Genomic DNA, 19,321 nt, shown 5'->3' on the forward strand with positions numbered 1-19,321 from the left:
ACACTGTTTGTGGGACAAGGCAGGCTGTAGATAAAAAACTCTTGGCGTCACAGTAAGTAGTCTCACTTCATTGTGCTTTTTGCACTTTGAGTCTCTTTGAAATGTTCTTCTACTCTCTTTCTTTCACTGTTATGTTGTCATTTAGCATTAACTTCCCAAAATTTCATCTTAAAACAGAACCCACATAATACTTAACACTCTTGCCTCCCTGTTTTTACAGTCGAGTAGAAAATATTTTCAATATGTATACTTATTTGTCATAAAATGAGATAGACAGGAAGAAGGAGACTATTTTTTAAGACCACCATTGCTATGCTAAAGAAATATTGCCAAAAGAAAAGTGTCCCTCAACTTCTATTGATTTCTTGCTATACATGGACCAAATATGAATTATTTTCATTTGACATAGCTATAAAGTCAGATTGAATGTGAATATGCCTTTGAATATTTGGCTCCTTAGAAATTAAATTATTAAAATACCTATACTGTGGTTTTATAAAAATTGAATGATTTTGTCCTTGTTTTACTCAGAATTTTTTCTGATTTTCCTTAGAAATATTTTAATTAAGAAATACTAAAGTAATTCTTATCACATGAGGCATATTGTATATTTTGTGTGTGTGTGTGAGTGTGTTTTAGGTGAAAGTTTACAGCGCAAATTAGTTTCTCATTCAAAAATATAACGCAAATTATTTTGTGACATTGACTGTGATCCCTGCCATGTGTCAGCACTGTACACCTTTCCCTTTATACCTTGGGTTACCCATGTCCATTGGTTTTCCAGTTTTCCTGTCTCTTCCTGCCTTCTCGTCTTTGCTTTTGGGCAGGTGGTGCCCATTTGGTCTCATATACTTGATTGAACTAAGAAGCATGTTCCTCACGTGTGTTACTGTTTGTTGTATAGGCGGCATATTGGGTATTATAGATACGTTATTGTTTAGTAAAACATACTTTTGAACCAGTGGTTTAAATCAAGAAAGTGTTTTACGTAGAGCCAAGCTAGTAAAAGAAAGTAAAATCCTGGATTCTCCAACAGAAAAAGAACATTATTGGAAAAAGTGGTTGGGTATATTGCAAGTTCTTTTTAAGCTAAAATTAGTTCAAATTAGAAAGTTTTTTTAAAAAGTAGAAAAAGTGCTACAGTAAAAACCACAAAAGCCAGAACCTGTGTAAAGTGGAAACTCGTCAGAGAAGGAAAGTGCAAATATTTTCCACTAAAACGAACAATAGAAAAGTGGTAAGACTGCCCTCTGTCAAAGGTGGAAAACTTTCGGAGACCCAGAAAAACAAGGCAGTCCCTTTGAGTCCTGCTCTCACAAATTTCACTGTATTTTGTTTATGTTTTTCCCGTTGGAAAGGAGGGAAGGGAAGCCCCTACTGTTGATGTGACATTTTGCCAGAGTTCTGCATGTTAACCACTTTAATCTTTATAATAACCCATGAATGAAATGTTACTGTGCCCATTTTGGAAACTCTGGTGGTAGTGGTTAAGTGCTACAGCTGCTAACCAAGAGGTCAGCTGTTAGAATCCGCCAGGCACTCCTTGGGAACTCTGTGGGGCAGTTCTAGTCTGTCCTGTAGAGTCGCTATGAGTTGGAATCGACTCGATGGCAGTGGGGTTTTTGTTTCTTTGTTTGGGTGCCCATTTTATAGCTGAGGAAATGCGCTCTGAGCGATTAACCTGCCTAAGATCACAGGGTTAGTAAATGATAGAATCCAAGCATGGACTAAGCTCTGATTCCAAAAGCCATGTTCTTTTCCTCCTATTGTGCATGGTGTTCTAAAGCCTTAGGAGATATCAGCATTGGCCACAGCCATATCTTATGTTTCTGTACCTGTGATAAATATGTGACTAAAAAAAAAAAAAAATCCCAAAACATATACTCTTAAAATAATTTGTGATGTCAAAATTTTTCCAAAAAAGAGAGTTGAGGTGTCGTCATGAAGCAGGACTAGATATGACAATGCATTACAATACATTTTCAACCGTGACTTTAATGCTCTTAGCCTGCTTTGAAATTAATAATACACAAGAGTTGTAAGTTTTGTGTTAGACCTCCTTTGATTTAAGAGCTCAAACTACTTTTCTTTAGTTTTGTCATTTGTCCTCATAAGCTTTCCTATGAAGTAAATGAAAAATGAGTTCTAAGTGCAATCACTTTTGTCAGGTGGCTGCTAAAGGTTTTTCTCTTTTGTTTAAATATGTGTGCATGCGTGTGTGTGACAGTCATTGAACAAATACTCTGTATTAGATTCTATTCATGTTGCTTGGGATACAATGAGCCAAACAGACAGACAACCTTGCCCTTATGGGGCTTGCATTCTAATCAGGAGAACAAATAAAATATATAGTATGGTGCTGATAAGTGCTGTGAAGAAAAACAAAGCAAAGAGAAATAGGAAATGAGGAGAGTCATAGGGGTTTGGCAGAGGGGGCTGCAAGTTTAAATTTGGTGTCGAGAGAATGCTCACTGCAAAGGTTTCGCTTGAGAGAAGACGTGAAGGAGATGATGGAGCAAGCTGTGCAGATGTCAGGGGAAATAAAGCTTTCTGGAAGAAGGAGCAGCAAATGCAAAGTTCCTGAGGTGGCAGCAAGCGTGGTGTACCTGCAGAACAGCAAGAAGACCAGTGTAGCTGGAGCAGAGTGAGTGAGGGGGAGAGCAGTCAATGATGAAATCAAGTGGTAATGGGACTCTTGCCAGGGTAGTGGTAGTGAGCACATCACATTGGGTCTAGTAGGTTATTTTAAAGACTTTGAAGTTTTTTTCTGAATGAAGTGAGGGGACATTGAATGGATCTGGACTGAAAATCTTGAGTCATGTTTAACAGTATCACTTGGATTGCTGTGAATATAGACTATGGGGCAAGGGTGGATACAGATACTAGCTGGGAAGTCATTGCAATAACCAGGTGAGAGAGAGTGTCGTTAGAGTGTGCTCAGGGCCTGGATTAGGGGTATAGGAGTGAGAGATCTCCAGAGATGACTCAGGGTTATGACTTGAAGGATGGGGAAGAGTATGGAAGGTGTGGGGTTTTGGAGGGAGGATGGTGTAGAGATGAAAAGCTCAGTGTAAACATTTGAGTTTGAGATGCCTGTTGGACGTTCCAGTGGAGATACTCATTAGACAGTTGGATACAGCAGACTGGAGCTCAGGGCAGAGATCTGAGCTACACATATATATTTGAGAATGGGATATAGATGCCATTTACCTCATGAGACAGGATGAGATCCTCAAGAATTGAAGTAGAAATAAAAAGAGGGATGTCTAAGGACTCAGCCTGGGGCCCCTGGTGTTGAGGTCAGAGTGATGAGTAGCAACCGGCAAAGGTGATTGAGAAGTAGGAGGTAAGATAGGAGGAAACAAAAGTGTGGGGTCCTGGAGACCAAGTATAAAGTATTTGAAAAAGCAGAGTAGTCAAGGTGTCAGGTGTTGCTGTCAGGTAAAGACAGATGAGGGCTGAGAACTGACTGAAGATACATGCTTATCATTCGCGTGGAAAATAATAGATACCTTTTCAAAAAATTCCTATCACTGTTCCAGGGCAGCACTAGGTGTAAAAATAAAAAGAACTGATTTCTTGTCCCAGCTTGGCCTCTAAATCTGGGGCCCATGTTATTTAATCTGACTCCCAAGTTTCTTCTTCTGTAAAATGCATCAGATACCTGCCATTTTTTATCTACCTCTGACGGTTATTGTCAAGACTGCTTCAGACAATAAACTGAAATTGGCCATCCAAACATTAAAAGTGTTATTAGAAAATTATTTTTCATAAGAGACAATAATGGCCATGTTATTATCTTTGGCTTTCCTAAGGAAATGTGTTTGCCATTCTTTGGAAAGTGGTCATTAGATCGCAGTGAACATTTTCTAGGGTTCATTTCTACGTGCATTTGTAGAGGTAAGTTGTATATTACTTTAGATTTGTTCATTAGCACCCAACGTAGAGACAGGAGAGCTTGCTAATGGTGTAATGTGGACTTTGTCTCTCTGTTCTGCTTTTAGGCTGTCAATCAAGCAGGAGCAGGGCCATATAGTGAGCTTGTCCATTGTCAGACACCAGCATCTGCCCCTGACCCTGTCTCTACTCTCTGTGTCCTGGAGGAGGACACCATCAGCGCCTATCCTGATTCGCCTTCTGTGTGCCTTGTACTAAACTGGGAAGAGCCGTGCAATAATGGGTCTGAAATCCTTGCTTACAACATTGATCTTGGAGACATTAGTATCACCGTGGGCAATACTACCACCCATGTTATGAAAGATCTCCTTCCCGAAACCACCTACAGGTGAGTGCAGTCTGTAATAAGAGAAGGAGAAATAAAGCTGCTTGGACACATCAATACTTAAGGCTACAAATCTTTCAGGCATCAAAGGCTAGACAGGTGAGATCTAGCCATTCTTAATTAAAAGTTCTGAATGCAAATATAGCTTAAAAACTTGTATTGCTTTATGCTTATGAATCAATTACAAATTTATGTAATTCCTAATCCCTGAGGGACAGTTATGCCTACCACTTTAAATGAGTTCTTCCTCTTGACCTCTCGATAACCACTTGTTCTTTGTTTTTTCACTGTGACTCCTGTCACCCTATGAACACCTACTGTTCTCACCCATGCATTTGCCCACCTTGAGGCAGGGCTCTGCCATTTCTCTGATTCCCCCAAAGCAGATAGAACTTTTCCAAACATTTGTGTTGTAGATTTTACCCCGAATTCCATGAGGAGCCAGAGAAGTTACGTCGCGTACCACCCAACAAAGTCACTTGATATCTGCATTGATCACCTCTCCCTTTCCCCCTGCAGAGTTCCTCCTGGGAGTTAGACACCTCACCTTCTTCTCACACCCCGTGTTCTCCGACATGACCTCTCAACATTTTGAATTGTTTAGCTTTGTCCCCGAGTTGCCATAACCCATTCAAAACAAAAAGGTTGGGATTAGTGGGACTACAGTTATTAGAAGTGCAAAAACCGCCTGTGGTTACACAAGGGTGCCCCCTTGGAGCAGCTCCCTTTGTCAAACTAAATGTTTTCTCAGGGAGGTGTTGCTAGGGCATAGATTAAAATTCAGGTCATCAGCTGTGTCTTTAGGGCCATTACTTAGCCTCTCTGTGTCTTAGTTTCTTCTGTAAAATGAAGGGACCAAGAGTGCATTCTTCATAAAGATGTTGTAAGGAGTAAATACACGCATGAACATTAAATGCATACAGTAGAGCCAAGGAGTACATAGCAAGTGAACAATGAGCATTAATTGTAGTTTTGTCATCAAGATCAGCATCCAACAAAACTGGTTTCTTCCTGTGATGGAGCAGGGAGAGTGAAGGTCAGGCAGCTAAGCTTGCTGCTGAAGAGTTCATCATTTCATGTTTTTTTTTCCTGCAGTGTTTTCTAATTCTTTAGTCTGGCAGTCTTCCCTGTTTATCCTCAGAAGCTGAAGAAAGAAATCAACTTTAAGATCCAAAAGTTCTTCTGCCAGACCCTGTTGTCTCCGCCTCTTTCTCTCACCAAATCTTTCTCTTATGATAACTCATGTAAGCGTATCCACTTTGCTCTTTTAAAACAACGATAGCCTTTTGGTGGTGTTTTTCTTTCATTCTTTTAAGAAATATCTACTGGGCATAGTATTGTACAACGTGGGACTATGAAACAGTGATAAAATATAATCCATGCCTTCAGAATTACTCAAATTTGAGAAACACTTCATTAGCGATCCAAGATACTATGTGATTATGACACCACATGATAAAAATGATGCTGTGTGCAAAGCCCTGTCAAAGTTTTAGAGAGGAAGACCCCTGGTTCAGAGGGCCATGGATGATTAGAAGAAGTGGCACTTGAGCTAGAAATTGAATAAATGGCGATACGGCTCACATACTTGAAGAGGCCGTATAAGGGCATGTTTCATTTTTAGCCAGTCCTGGGAAACCATTCCTCTTCACTACTGTTTGCTAACCAAATATCGAGTGTCTATTGTGTCCAGATCATTCTAATGAGATGCTGAGGAAGTCCAAAGATGATTAAGCCCAGACTTTTTCCTCAGGGACTTTCCCAGTGATAATGCTTTAAGAAAACCTGACCATAAGGTAAACTTCTAGGGGGGAAGTGGCCAAGTGAATACCATCTCCCAGCTGTTTCTAAGAGACCAGGTGTCCAGAATATTGCCTGACCTTGATCCCTCAGGCCAAAAGACTATGAAAAAGCCACAGTCATTCAGGGACTTACTGGGAGGTTTTGGGTCCACTCTGATCCACACTCATGTTTACTTCAGAGTAGACTCAAATCCTCAGATCAGCCCTCTGAACATTCAGGCCAAAAATTATGAAAGGGCTTTGTGGGTGAAGTGTTGCCTTTTCCTGACTTTGTGCCCTGCCTTAAAGGTGCCTTAAATTATTGTAAAACTTTGAGATTTGTAGGATGTCATTGGAAGTGTGTTGACTTTTATTAATCAACGTATGTCAGATGACTTCTAAAGTGAAATCTAGGGTTCAAGGGCTCAAATGAACAAATGTTGGGAATCTTTGCTTAATAAGGAAATGCCAGTTACAGTTGAAATTATCAAAAATATCTTCCATATAAGTGTTTGATTTAAAAGCGTGTTAGAAAGTACCTCAGAGTACATTGTGTTGTGTATGTTGTGGAGAAGACGAAATGATTTAGTAATGTAGAAACTATGGAAGAATGAGCTTAGATTTGGAAAGTAAGACTCAAACACTGTTTGAAAATCATTTAATGCATGTAACACAAGTAATTCAATGCAGTGTTAATATTCCAAGGCCAATAGTATATTGAGCTGAAAGAAAGTACATTGGGAGGATATCTCCTTTTAACCTCACAGCATACCTTGGAGGATGCTATTTTAGACAGATATTGTGAAAATTGAAAAGCTTTAGAAAAGGGCAAATCTTTGGCCTTAGTTATAGTGTGTATCTTGGTCCAAAAACAAAGATTTTGTGGACCAGTCAATAAATAAATTTGATGTTTCATATTTAAGATAGCAAGATAATTCATTTTTTAAGATCAACCTTTGTACAACTTAAGGAATTTAGTTTCCATAGTACACAATTGAGTATAGTAGAACTCTGGTCAAGCCACAGTCTTGTTCTTTAATGTTTTCAAAAACAGAATTGGCAATAATTATGGTGAAATACTTAATGAATATTTCAAGGAACTAAAGGGGTAATTTTGGTCCAATCAACTTCACTTTTTTTCTGTCCCCCAAATTTTTTAAAATATAAGTGAATGAATCATGATATTTTGGATAAAATGTGGATTGAAACATTTTAAGCAGGCCGTGGGGCTTGGATAAAGGACTTGTTTATTTTGTTTGATTTTTGTTTGTTTTGTAGCCTTCATCGGTTCCGCATTGTTCTCACGCAGAGTTTATTCTTTCCCTCTCTCTTGCCAGGACAGGGTTGTGCTCCTCTCAGACAAACACAAGAAGGGTTTTTCAGTGGATCTATTCTTTCTCCGGGGGTGCTTGTAAAACTAACCATTTATTGGCTTGCAGACAGACCCTGTATGAAATTTGATTGGAATTACAATCTATTTTTAAAGGCTTTACTTTTAAGCTTAGAACTGAGTTTGAAATTAGATTAAATTTGTGTTTTGGTTTGAGGAGGAAAAAAACATATTAAAAACAGCCATACTTTTCCTCTGCATGCTTCCGGTCAAGTTACAGTTCTGCCAGCTGGGAGAGATACAAGGTTGCCTGGTGCCCCCCTTCCCAGTGCCTTAGCTTGAGTCTCTGCTTACCAGCCAGTCTCTTCCATTTGTGAATACCGCTGGTTTTTATAGAGTTTCCTTTGTCTTGTCAAAGTCGCTCTGTATCTAAAATCAACCCAATTGATCTTAGGACTGCACTTAGAGCACTGGTTCTCAGAGTGTGGCCCCTGGACCAACAGCATCAGTATTACCTGCAAACTGGTTAAAGTGCAAGTTCTTAGGCCCTACTGAATCAGAAACTCGGGGGAGGCCAGCACTCTGCTTCAATTAACCCTCCAGGAGATTTTGATGCGTACTAATGTTTGAGAACCACTGTTTTGTAGACCTGTGATTCTTAAATGTTAATGTGTGTGATAATCACCCGGAGAGCCTTTACAAAGCCTCAGTTTGCAAGGGGCTGGGGGTGTCAGACATCATTATCTTACAATGTCATTGTGTCCTGCCTAACCATTTTTACTTCATTCCAATCTGCCTTCACCAACATGCGTTTTCTATAACTTCCTCCATCCTGTTCTTCCTAGGGTGAGTTCTGTTTTCTTGATGGCCTTTTCAGCATGTGGTGATCGGACTACCAGGAATAGTCTGGCTGGCTGCCTCAGGGCAGAGCAAGACTGTCACCTTCCTTGTTCTCCACATTCAGCAGTTAGTAAGGTTGCCAAAGATTACCTTTTTTGGCAATCTCATTATATGCCTGACTCATACTGAGCCGGCAAAAAACTAAAACCTGAGGTAGATTTGTTGTGCTCATTTATGCTCTTCTATCGAGGTGAAAAGGGGATGAAAATAACACATATTGAGTCCTTAGTGTATATGTCAAGCTCTGTTAGGCTGCCAAGAAGTGAATCATAAATCGTTCATTGTAATGATCAGGTGGGGTTTATTGAGAGACAAATTCTTAGTACATAGTTCAGAAGTAGCAGACTGTAGTTAGATAGCCTTGATTTCTTCTCTGGGTCCCTCGTTTATTGTCTCTGTCACCTTAAGCTCTTTGTGCTTCCGTTTCCTGATCTGTAAAATGGGGTATAATAATTTTAACTACTTAATAGGATTGTTGTGTGTTTTAAATAATATTTAAAGCACCTAGTATAGGGCCTGGCACGCGAAAAGCGCTCAGTAAATTAGCTGTTGTTGGTGTTGGTAGGGAAAGAGCTGGAAAGTGAATTGTGACCAGATTATGGGTAGGCTCTTCTGTGGAAATGTTGCATTGCCCTTAAAGCAATGGGAGACATTTAAGGTCTTTTTTCTTATCAAGGCAGGGCACAGAGAAAAGCAAATCTGTGCACCTGGCGGCTGAATGGTGGCAGTAGTAACCAAGGAGCCGTTAAGATAAGTAGCTTGGTTGGAGGGAGGAATGAATCCAGAGCCAGCTCAGGCCACCTCTGTGTGACTTCACTCTGAGTACATCTTCCCTTCCAAAGGGGTTTTCTGTATTTGAACTATTATTTTATACTTCTTAAAAAAATAAATATTTTTTTTTTCAGAAGTTAGCTGATTATTCTCTCCTTTCATGTTTTTCTCTTCTTAATTAGATGGTAGGCTTTGAGGGGGACTGTGTAAAAAGCCTATCTTCTGCATCTTAGGCCTCTCAGACCCCCAGCCCCTCACCCCGGAGACCCTATCTTCACTCTTCTCTCTCCCACCCCCACCTCACAACGTCCTGAGCACCAGGGTGGCCGATCATGAATAAGGAAAGTCGTCTTCCGCATCTGAGGGCTGTGTGTTTTGAAAGTCATTCTTCTTTTTAATATGTCTAGTATCAGAATTTGTGTCTGTAAAGTGCATTTTAGAAAGTTGATGTTCTGAAGCAGGAATGTATTGGCATCTAGAGTTAGACAACTGTTGTTAGTTGCTGTCGAGCAGATTCTGACTCATGGTGACTCCATGTGTGCCGAGTAGAGCTACTCAATAGGGTTTTTGTAACACCTCTTGGTAAGGTTCAAACCACCAACCTTTTTGCTAGTAGTCAAGCCCTGAACTGTTGGCACCACCCAGGGATTCTGAGTTAGACAGTAGATAATAGTGGATTTTCAATCAAAATTTATAAATAATATGCTTCTCAATTTGATATATTTAATTGAGATTATTAATGTACTCATGGATCTTGCAGACTTTGGGAATTTGAAGTGATTTTTCACATCAGCCTGCCCCAGATAGAGTTGGCTCAGGCTTACCTCGCTTCTCTAAGTTGGAAAACAGAATTCCATTTCCCTCATATTTAATTTGCAGAACTTAAGATTTCAGAAACTGATATAATGCAAGTTAAGAAAAACAAAACCTGCAGATCCTATCTCAATGTCAGTATTAACGTGTTAGTTCATTAAAGAGAAAACGTCTCAAGTTTGGGTTTGAGGTAGACTTTAATAAAACTTCAAACTCAATTTTTTTCTTTTCATCTCATTCTTGGAATTATTCCTCAAGTTAGTGTTTATTTTGCCATAGTCCCTTATTCCCATGTCACCTTTCACTGGAATTGGAAATTATTTTCACAGACTGTATTTTTCATCTGAAAATAAAACTGAACAAACAAACAAAAAATAGCTACCTTAGTCTTGGTTCAAGTTCCTTAGCTTCCTAGGGTTAGAGTTCTTAATATTTTTACCAGAATACAACAAGACATTGCCTCATTTCATTTTATTGGTTCCTGGGTTGTATTGCAATTTTGAGTTTAGTGACACTTTATCTTTAGAACTGTTTAATAGCTCATCATATCAGTATACAAAGAGATATTTTCCATGCAGAAACTGTTTTGTAAAAATACAAGATAGGTTAAAGTGAATATCTTTAAAATCTGGGTAGTTGATTTCAGGGTGGAAAACTGAATAATGTGAAAATAAACTTGATTGTCCTAAATGTTTATTTCATTGACAGAAGGTAGTTATTGTTGAACTGAAAGTGTGGTTTGAATTAAAATTGTCTCTCCATTGGATTTGTAGCTGTGTTTGGTCCTAGTTACGACAGCAGAGCTTTGTGGCCAGTTCTGGCCTCTACCCACCGTGTAGATCAGTGCAAGTGAACCAAGCCAGGTTCTTGTGAAATGGGCGAAGTAATTCCTACCTGAGGGAGTCAGTGTGGAAATTAGAGATAATAATGCTTACAACAAATCCAGGCTTCAGCACCTGGTCTCCATTGTGTCATTTAGGTCACAGTATTTAACATCTTTAAGTTTAATTTTAGTTTCTTCATCTCTAAAAGCGAAGATAATAATAGTTCCTATTCCATAGCAGAGGCCCTTGAACAGAGCAAGTTCTCCATGGTTTTTGTCATGGTGCTCGTCATCTACAGCACTTTCATCTGTTCCCAAGCTCTTTCTCTCACCCTCACCTTCCTGAGGATGACATAAAAAGAAGTCACCTTAAGGCAATCTTTTTTTACTGCTCCTGGGCCCTTGACCATAATTCAGAGAGAGGAAAGACATAGACAGTGTCAGTAAATTACTCGAGTTATAAAGTGGGGTGATGGTAACAGTACAGCTGAAATGAAGATGCACCTCCGTGTGCCCTGCCCCTTCCTGACGGATGGTCAGCACGTTCTCTCTACTGTTGGAAAAGAACGATAGTCTCAAAAGAAGGCATAAGAATGATAATCCCATAAATTAGCACTTTCACCTTCACCACATGCTTTGGCCACCCTGGGTCCTTTTCATATTATATGGTGGAGTATAAAGTATTAAAAATGATAAAGCGTTTCCCGTATCCTTTTTCTTAATTTAGCAATCCTGTTTGTAAATGCAGGAAGTGTTACTATTCTCATTTTATTGATAAGGAAACCATCTCTTAAAGGTATAAGATAATTTTCCCAAGAATACTATAGTATTCTTTTTGGAACCCAGTATTTATCACAATACTCTGGAGCCTTTGGGGAAATAAGTGAATTTACAAAAGAAATCAAATATTAAAGCTAAATTTATTTTTAAATCTCAGTACTTTTTTCTTACAAACTGTAATTGATTCAGTGATTTAAACGATGGAGCTATTCTAACTTTTTTATTTTTGTCTGAGCAGAACAACAGTCTCGAGTAACCCACTGCCTCACTTCCTTTATTATAATAGCCAAGGGCTTTTGGGGCTGCATGGTGCAAAATGATAAAACCACCTGGAAAAACGGTGAGCTTGGCTTTGAAGGGCTATGGAAAATGGAAGAAAACATCTTTGCCTCAGGATTGTAAGATTATAGGGAAGAAAGTCCTAACATATAGGGAAGAAATGGTAGTTTGGACAACAGAAGGGCATTAATATATATTGTGTAGGTACAGAAATTTACTACACTGTTGAAGACAGACTGAGTCTTAGCGCTTTCTTGAGAAGGAAACCAGGGTAGTAATTTCCCCTGTCATGATGACTACCTTTTGCAGAAAAATCTATTACTTTCCAATCATAGAAAAGAAAAAATTCTTGCATTAATATCATAAAGCTGTTTTATAAGACTCATGTTGGGAGGTAAGGAAGAGTTTATTTTAGTCTTTCAGTGTTACACTGGGAGACTGCTACTGTGTTATCTTCAAGAGACCTGATGTGCCCCTCGTATAATAGAATCTGGGAAAAGTAAGGCCCTTTAAATGGAATTTTTTGCCATCTTTTATCAGAAATAGGAAACCCTGGTGGCGTAGTGGTTAAGAGCTACAGCTCTTAACCAAAAGGTCAGCAGTTTGAATTCACCAGGTGCTGCTTGGAAACTCTATGGGGGACAGGTCTACTCTGTCCTATAGGGTTGCTATGAGTCAGGATCCACTCAGTCGCAATAGGTTTGGCAATAGGCTTCAGAGATAAGTATTTGCTGCTTTCCAAACTGTGAGGCAGACGGTCATCCAGTTTTGGGCAATTATGAATAGTGTGGCTGTGAACATTTGTGTGCAGGTTTTTGAGTAAACACAAGTTTTAATTTGTCTTGGGTAAATACATAGAAGTAGAATTGCTGGGTCATACGTTAAGCGTATATTTCACTTTATACGAAACTGCCAAACTGTTTTTCAAAGTGATTTACCATTTTTCATTCTTACCAGCAATTTATGGGAGTTCAAGTTGCCGTATATTCTTGCCAGCACTTGGTATTGTTGTTTTTTCTTTTTTTTGGTCACTCTATTAAAAAAAAAAAAATTTTTTTTAATAGGGATATAGTGGTGTCTCCTCGTGGTTTTAATTTGTTTTTTTCCTAGTGGTTAATGAAGAAACTCTGGTGGCGTAGTGACTTAAGTGTGACAGATGCTAACCAGAAAGGCCAGCAGCTCAAATTCACCAGGTGCTCCTTGGAAGCTCTATGGGGCAGTTCTACTCTGTCCTATAGGGTTGTTATGAGTCGGAATCAGCTTGACGGCATTGGGGTTTTGGGAATGGTTAATGTTGTTGAACATCTTTTCATTTGCTTGTTTGCCATCTGTATCTGCTCTTTGGTGGAGTGTCTCTTCCAGCCTTCAGCCCATTTTTAATTGGGTTGTTTGTTTTCTTACTGTTAAGTTTTTAGTGTCTTTATACATCCTGGCTATAATTCCTTTTTCAGATACGTAATTTGCAAGTATTTTCTCGCAGTCTGTAGCTTGTCTTCATTCTCTTAGCAGTACAATTTTTTTTTTTTTTTAATGAAGTTCAGTTCATCTTTTTCCTTCTGTGGATCATAGTTTTGGTGTCATAGCTAAAAGGTCTTTACCTAATCGTAGGTACTGACGATTTCTTCCTGTGTTTTCTTTTGAAAGCTTTATATCTTACATTTCGATTTATAATCAGTTTAAATTAAATAGAAAGTATGAAGATTAGGTTGAGGTTTATTTATTTTTTTCCTTTTGGTAGAAAGCTCACCACCATTGATTGAAATGGCTGTCCTTTCTCCACTGAAGTGCTTTAGCTCCTTTGTCAAAAAACCAATTGGCCATGTTTGTGTGGGTCTGTTTCGGGAGTCTGCTCTGTTGCATTGATCTATGTGTCTGTCTCATCAAGCACCACACTGTCTTGATGACTGTAGCTTTATAGTAAGCCCTACAAACAGGTAGTGATTCTTCTAACTTTAGTCCAGTTTTCCACATATATTTTAGCTATTCTGGCTCCTTTGCCTTTCCACATAACATTTAGATATTTGCCTGCCTATATCTACTAAGAATCCTGCTGGAATTTTATTGGCGTATCTCATCGTATCTATAGATCAATTTCTTATTCATGCATACCATATCTCTCTCTGCTTATTTAGGTTTTTTTATTTTTTTTAACCAATTTTGTAGTTTCAGTTTTATTTCCTTATTATCTCTATACCTTTTTTTATTTTTTTTTCCTCTTATGTTTTTTGCACTGACCAGGACTCCTGCTGCATGATGTCGAACAGGAGTGGTTATAGTCAACATTCTCGCCTCATCCTGGTCTTAAAGAGCCTTTCACCATTAAGTATGATGTTAGCTGTAGGTTTTTTTGTAGATGCCCTTTTTCAGGTTAAGGACATTCCTTTTTATCCCTAGTATGCTGAGAATTTTTATCATGAATAGATGTTCAATTTTGTCAAATGCTTTTTCTATATCAATTGCTATGACCATGTGTTTCTTCTTCTTGAGACCGTTAATATGATGAGCTTGCTTAGGGGCAGGGCATGAGAGAATGGAATAAAGAAATAAACAAACAAGAGGAACGAGGGATTTCCCCTACTCTCCCGGGAGCACTGGGAGACCTCTTTCTCTCTCCTTGAGCCAGAACTAGAGGCTTGTCCTGGAGCATTCTCTGTCCACACAGATGTCCCCTTCTGGATTTCAGACTGCCCTGAGTCCAGGCCAGGGGAGAATGGGAGGGGAAAGGTGGTACTTTGAATTCTGGGCTTCTCTAATCCTCCCACTACTATTAACTTTTCAGAGACTTTTTGTCCAGGTTTAACAGCTGCATTCCGTGGGAGAGACAGAGTAGAGTATTCATTCTCCTGGAATTAACTTTTTTTTCTCTCTGAATTTATAGGCATATTATTAGGTTGACTTGCTGATTGACGTTATCTTTAAGTTGGCTACGTTTGGAGAATTTAGGCTAATTTGAAATCACGTGACGAGTTTAGGTATTATAACACTTAATATTTTCTATTTAACTATAAGCAATAATTGTACAAGAGGTACATAAAACAGAATTATAAGAATATTTTTAACCAACCTATTGCTTAAGAATTTCTCCAAGCATATTTTTTATTATCATGTGTCTTGAAACTCTGTTTTAAATTCACATTAAACTTAAATACTAAGACCTCTAAAACTCATGACATCACTCTGCTCAGGCAACTCAGTGAGATCCGTGTACCTCTCGGTAGAGGTTTCCCCCAGAGGGCTAGAAATGGGGTACGGAGAGATGAGAGGAGCTGTAGACTCAGGAGCTGTAGAAATGTGGCAGGTCACTTAAGAGAATTGCAGGAAATGCCTGTGCTGTGCAGCAAAGAGAGGAAGCACCAGCAGGGGGCACTGGAACCTTTGGTTAGAGAAGCAGAGGAGGTGGTAGCAATGTGCAGGCCTTCAAATGTCAAGAAGACACTTCAAGAACATGTGATCACTGCTGTACTGCAGGAACGTTGTGGAGGACAAAGATAGAGCAATGCCATTAATATGTTGTTTTCTGACATTCGATTGACTAGTGAGAATGTCGAGGAGCAAAAAAAAGGAATGATAATAGGATATTAGATATACATTTTATTCGATTTTAACTTCCTAGACCATAAGGGTGGTGTTGATATATCTTTATTACCATAGGACTGCACCTACTAAGCATCCAGTTAAGATTTTTGAATGTTTGAATGGCACCCGGCTACTAGCACACCTGAGATTGGTGGGTGAGGCTGGCAAGAAGGGGAGGGGAGGAGAAATGCCCCGTAACTATTGAGGAGTTGTTGTCCTTGTTTTTGAACTCTAAAGAAGATTCATTCGTTCTCTTATTTCATTTATTCTTCATACCCCACCTACTTCCAAAACCAATTTTGAGGCTTATCAGGTTGGCTAGAAGAAAATACAAAGGCGTGCCTTTAGGAGGTCTTCCCTCAGACAACAGATCTTTGTTTTATTTTTAATTTAAAGAACTGAGGGGTATCTTGTTTTTTTGCTGCTGTTTGATATGGAGAGTGTAATCTGTCCTCTGAGAGGCCCAGGTCTCTATTTATCTTGAGTTACTTCCACTTATTTTTCTTTATTCTACATTGCAGGATTGCTTTAGGGGCAAGTCAGAAACACTCCATGCAATGTTTATTTTGAGTGAAGAATTGCTGCTTCTTAAACTCCATTGTCTGTATTTTTTCCTTTTCCCAGGATCAGAATTCAGGCTATAAATGAAATTGGAGCTGGACCATTTAGTCAGTTCATTAAAGCAAAAACTCGGCCATTACCACCCTTGCCTCCTAGGCTAGAATGTGCTGCAGCTGGTCCTCAGAGCCTGAAGCTAAAGTGGGGAGACAGTAACTCCAAGACACATGCTGCTGATGACATGGTGTATACGCTGCAGCTGGAGGACAGGAACAAGAGGTAAGGTGCAGGTGAGGGGCCACGGGAAAAGCCCGTGGCGTTGGCTTGCGGATGAAGTGTTACTTGTTCATCTGTCCCCAAAAGCGCTGTTCCTCCTTGTTGAAAGGTACCCTGTGTATTTGAATCCTGCATTTTATACCCAAAGTTGTACCCTCCATTCTCCATTTGGAATTTCTAAACTAAACATTCTAAAGATCCAAATTTTCCTACATGTGATTAGGTGTTTTGTTGTTGGTATTTGTTTTTTGCCTTTCGTGAACCCAGATAATGGAGAGAAATTATCTAAAAAGAAAATTGTCACATTCAACTACATGCTATGTAATAACGTCATATTAGTCACAAGTGCGGAGGGAAATAAGATTCAGAAAGAGATGTTACCTCTTTAAATATTCAGTAATCATCAGAACAAACATGTTTACCAATCTGAAATAGCTGTGGGTGATGTACAGATGGGGATTGTTCTCTGTAACTATGGGCAATGCAATATCAAATTAGCCAGAGCAAATAGGAGATTCTTTATAAGACTCATGCCCAGAAAACACTCTTGGTTATAGAAATCAAATCCAGCCTTTCACTTAGTATTTTTTTTAACCTAACTTCATTTCCTTTCAAAGTGGCCCATCAGAAGATGGGCAGCTGAACTGTATTTAGGAATAATTTAGAAGCAGAGCAAAAGTTAATGGTGACAGAATGTTCTGTTACCAAAAGTCCAAATCGGAGAATCAGGCAAAAGGGGTGGGGGATCACCATAAAACCAAGACAGCCTGATGGGATAGTCACACGCTGCCGCCTCCCTGTGGGATCCCTGTTGAAGCACTAAACCAGTGTTAGTATAGAAGTGTTTGTCTTCCCTTTTTGCAGTATGGTATTTCCACTCCTTTACAAGGGGAGCCAATTCTAGTTATCACAGAAACCCCTGTCAGTTTCCACCCCTCCAGTGCTCTGATCATTTTGCACCAGTGGAGTCCTGTTGTTGGAAGGCACTGTTTGAGGTGGCTTCAGTGGGGACCAAGATTAAGAAAAAAAAGGACCCTGCCTCTAGGAGCATAATATCAATTCACAAGTAGTTGTGGAACATTAGGGCCATAGGAGAAAGTACTCTGGGAGTTTGGAGACGGTAGAGACCACCAGGTTGCAAAGATCAGGAAAGGCTTCTTGAAGGATGTGCCGTTTGAACTTAACTTTGAAGAACCAGGCAAACCCAGTGATTTGACTACTGAAAAACAAAAAGTATTCTATTGGGAAACCAGTGCTGTTGTAGAAAACGCACAAAGTAAGGCTTTTTTTGAGAGGTTTGTTAGAGTTTAAATTCGTGTTCAGCAGTCCACAGATCTTTCTGTGCTCTGTGCCTGTGGATGAGTTTTCACAGGCTTGTTATTTTACAGGCAAGGGGACCCTTCAGCAGTAGAGGACTGGTAAGAGCATGAATTATGGACGAACAGAAATCATGATAAATGTATAAAGCTAGCATTGGGGGAAATCTGTAAACAAGTCTTCGCATTTTCTCCTGGGCTTTTAGCTTCCATTGGTGGTAGAGAGGACCCTGTTTAGAGACTGTCTTCTAGTTGTACCGTTTGAGGGAGCCGATGCCTCCTGCCTCCCAGTGCAGCTGCCTCTACTGTTAACTCTAGGAATGCGGGGAGAGTGATGACCTCCAAACAACCCCGGGCCCATCTTGTTGCATTCCCACCCTGCCAGGGGCAGTGGCCAGAGAGTGCCTTGGACAGGCTGGGCAGACGCTCGGTCCGATCTAGTTTTTTACATGATTCAGAGCAGTTCCTGGGCTCAGAACAAAAGCTCCGTGAGCGCTTGTCCAGATGAGCACACTGTCATGAGATATTTAAATATGCCAGAGATAAAATAGTGCAGAATCTAGTAATCAATGCATGCTCTTCCTCCAAAGAAATGCCCAGGGTTCACCTTGTTAATCAAATAAAAGACTCGCCTAAATTTAAATAGCAATTTAAGAAAACTTACCATTAGGAACAGTATTTTTCTTAATTTTAAGAGCTAGACTCCAAATTTATCTTTTTTAAATTAGATTTGTCAGTGGTCTCAGAAAGTTATTAAAGTGATGGGAAAATAGAGCATAATAAATTCTCATTCTATTTGTAGAATAATTTTCCTGGGACTTAATAGAATGAAAGCTTGGTCTAATTTTAGTTTGAAGATGACCTTCCTTAGTGTCTTGAAACTGAACTCTTGTAGTGAACAGCCGCTTTCATCTAAACCTTTAACCTTGGATCTTGACTCATGAGAAACAGGGGAAAACAACTTGAGTTAGTTACATCATAATACTTGATATTAGGGTAGGTTTTGTCCATTCTAGTCTCCTTCAGGTTCTTTAAGGATTTGGTCCTGGCCTCTCCCACTGAAGGGGGCAATGTCTTCTTTCAGAGTGGCAGCTGTCCTTTCCATTGAACTTGTATTCCTACAGTGGTTTCTAGCTGTGGCTCTTGGAGAAAATGCACCTGTTCTTAGCATATGCATTCGCTTCTTCAACCAGCAACGTATTACCATTTTGGCAAAACAGTAAATACGGTAAAATGGTAATATATCTTGTGGCCAAGGAGAGAACGAAAGAGAAGTTTCATTGTGGTCTTAATTTACTTTCTTAGCTGTCGGCTCTCAGAATATTTCTTTTGCCATGAACACTTCCCTAACGGGTCGCTGTAGGCATCTGAAAGGAGAGCTGCAGATGGGTACGTCGTACAGCCGTCCAAGCCAGCCATGCCAGTGATGCTCTTAAAACATAGCGTGCAGCAGAAGCGCAATGAAAGTTAATGAGTCCATGCTGGGTAATTGTCAGATTAAAGTGTTGGGTAGTTTTTGGCCACTAAACTATTGCTCTCACTTTTTCCTCAACTATAAAATAAAAGAATGGAACTTGAGATGATTTCTGAGTTTCTTCCCATATCTCCTTCCCTTTTCACTTTGAAGCAATGAAACTTTGTAGATCATTTGTGAACTAAATCCTTCACTGAAAAGATGTCCCTTATAAACGATTGGGGCACATCGTCTCTTTGTCTTTGTATTTTAGCTTGGCTTTTGACAGGTAAGAAAATAGGAAGATACTAACGTCACTTAAGAGTGGCCATTTAATGTCCAAATTAGAGATTCAGTAGCACATTTCATGAGAAACGGAGTTG

At 39.5% G+C, this 19,321-nt stretch overlaps 1 protein-coding gene across 4 annotated transcripts in view; it reads left to right on the forward strand.

The window, feature by feature from the left end:
- The window catches only part of FNDC3B (fibronectin type III domain containing 3B), a 391,122-nt gene that overhangs the window by 325,726 nt on the left and 46,075 nt on the right, over nucleotides 1-19,321 (forward strand). For all 4 annotated transcript variants that reach the window (XM_064275476.1, XM_064275474.1, XM_064275478.1 and 1 more), the window contains exons 22-23: nucleotides 4,005-4,285; nucleotides 15,960-16,172. In XM_064275476.1, the coding sequence (XP_064131546.1) occupies nucleotides 4,005-4,285; nucleotides 15,960-16,172 (494 nt within the window). The remainder of the gene's footprint in view (nucleotides 1-4,004; nucleotides 4,286-15,959; nucleotides 16,173-19,321) is intronic.

Source organism: Loxodonta africana, chromosome 23 (assembly GCF_030014295.1).
Source record: "Loxodonta africana isolate mLoxAfr1 chromosome 23, mLoxAfr1.hap2, whole genome shotgun sequence".
In the NCBI taxonomy this organism is placed as follows: domain Eukaryota; kingdom Metazoa; phylum Chordata; class Mammalia; order Proboscidea; family Elephantidae; genus Loxodonta; species Loxodonta africana.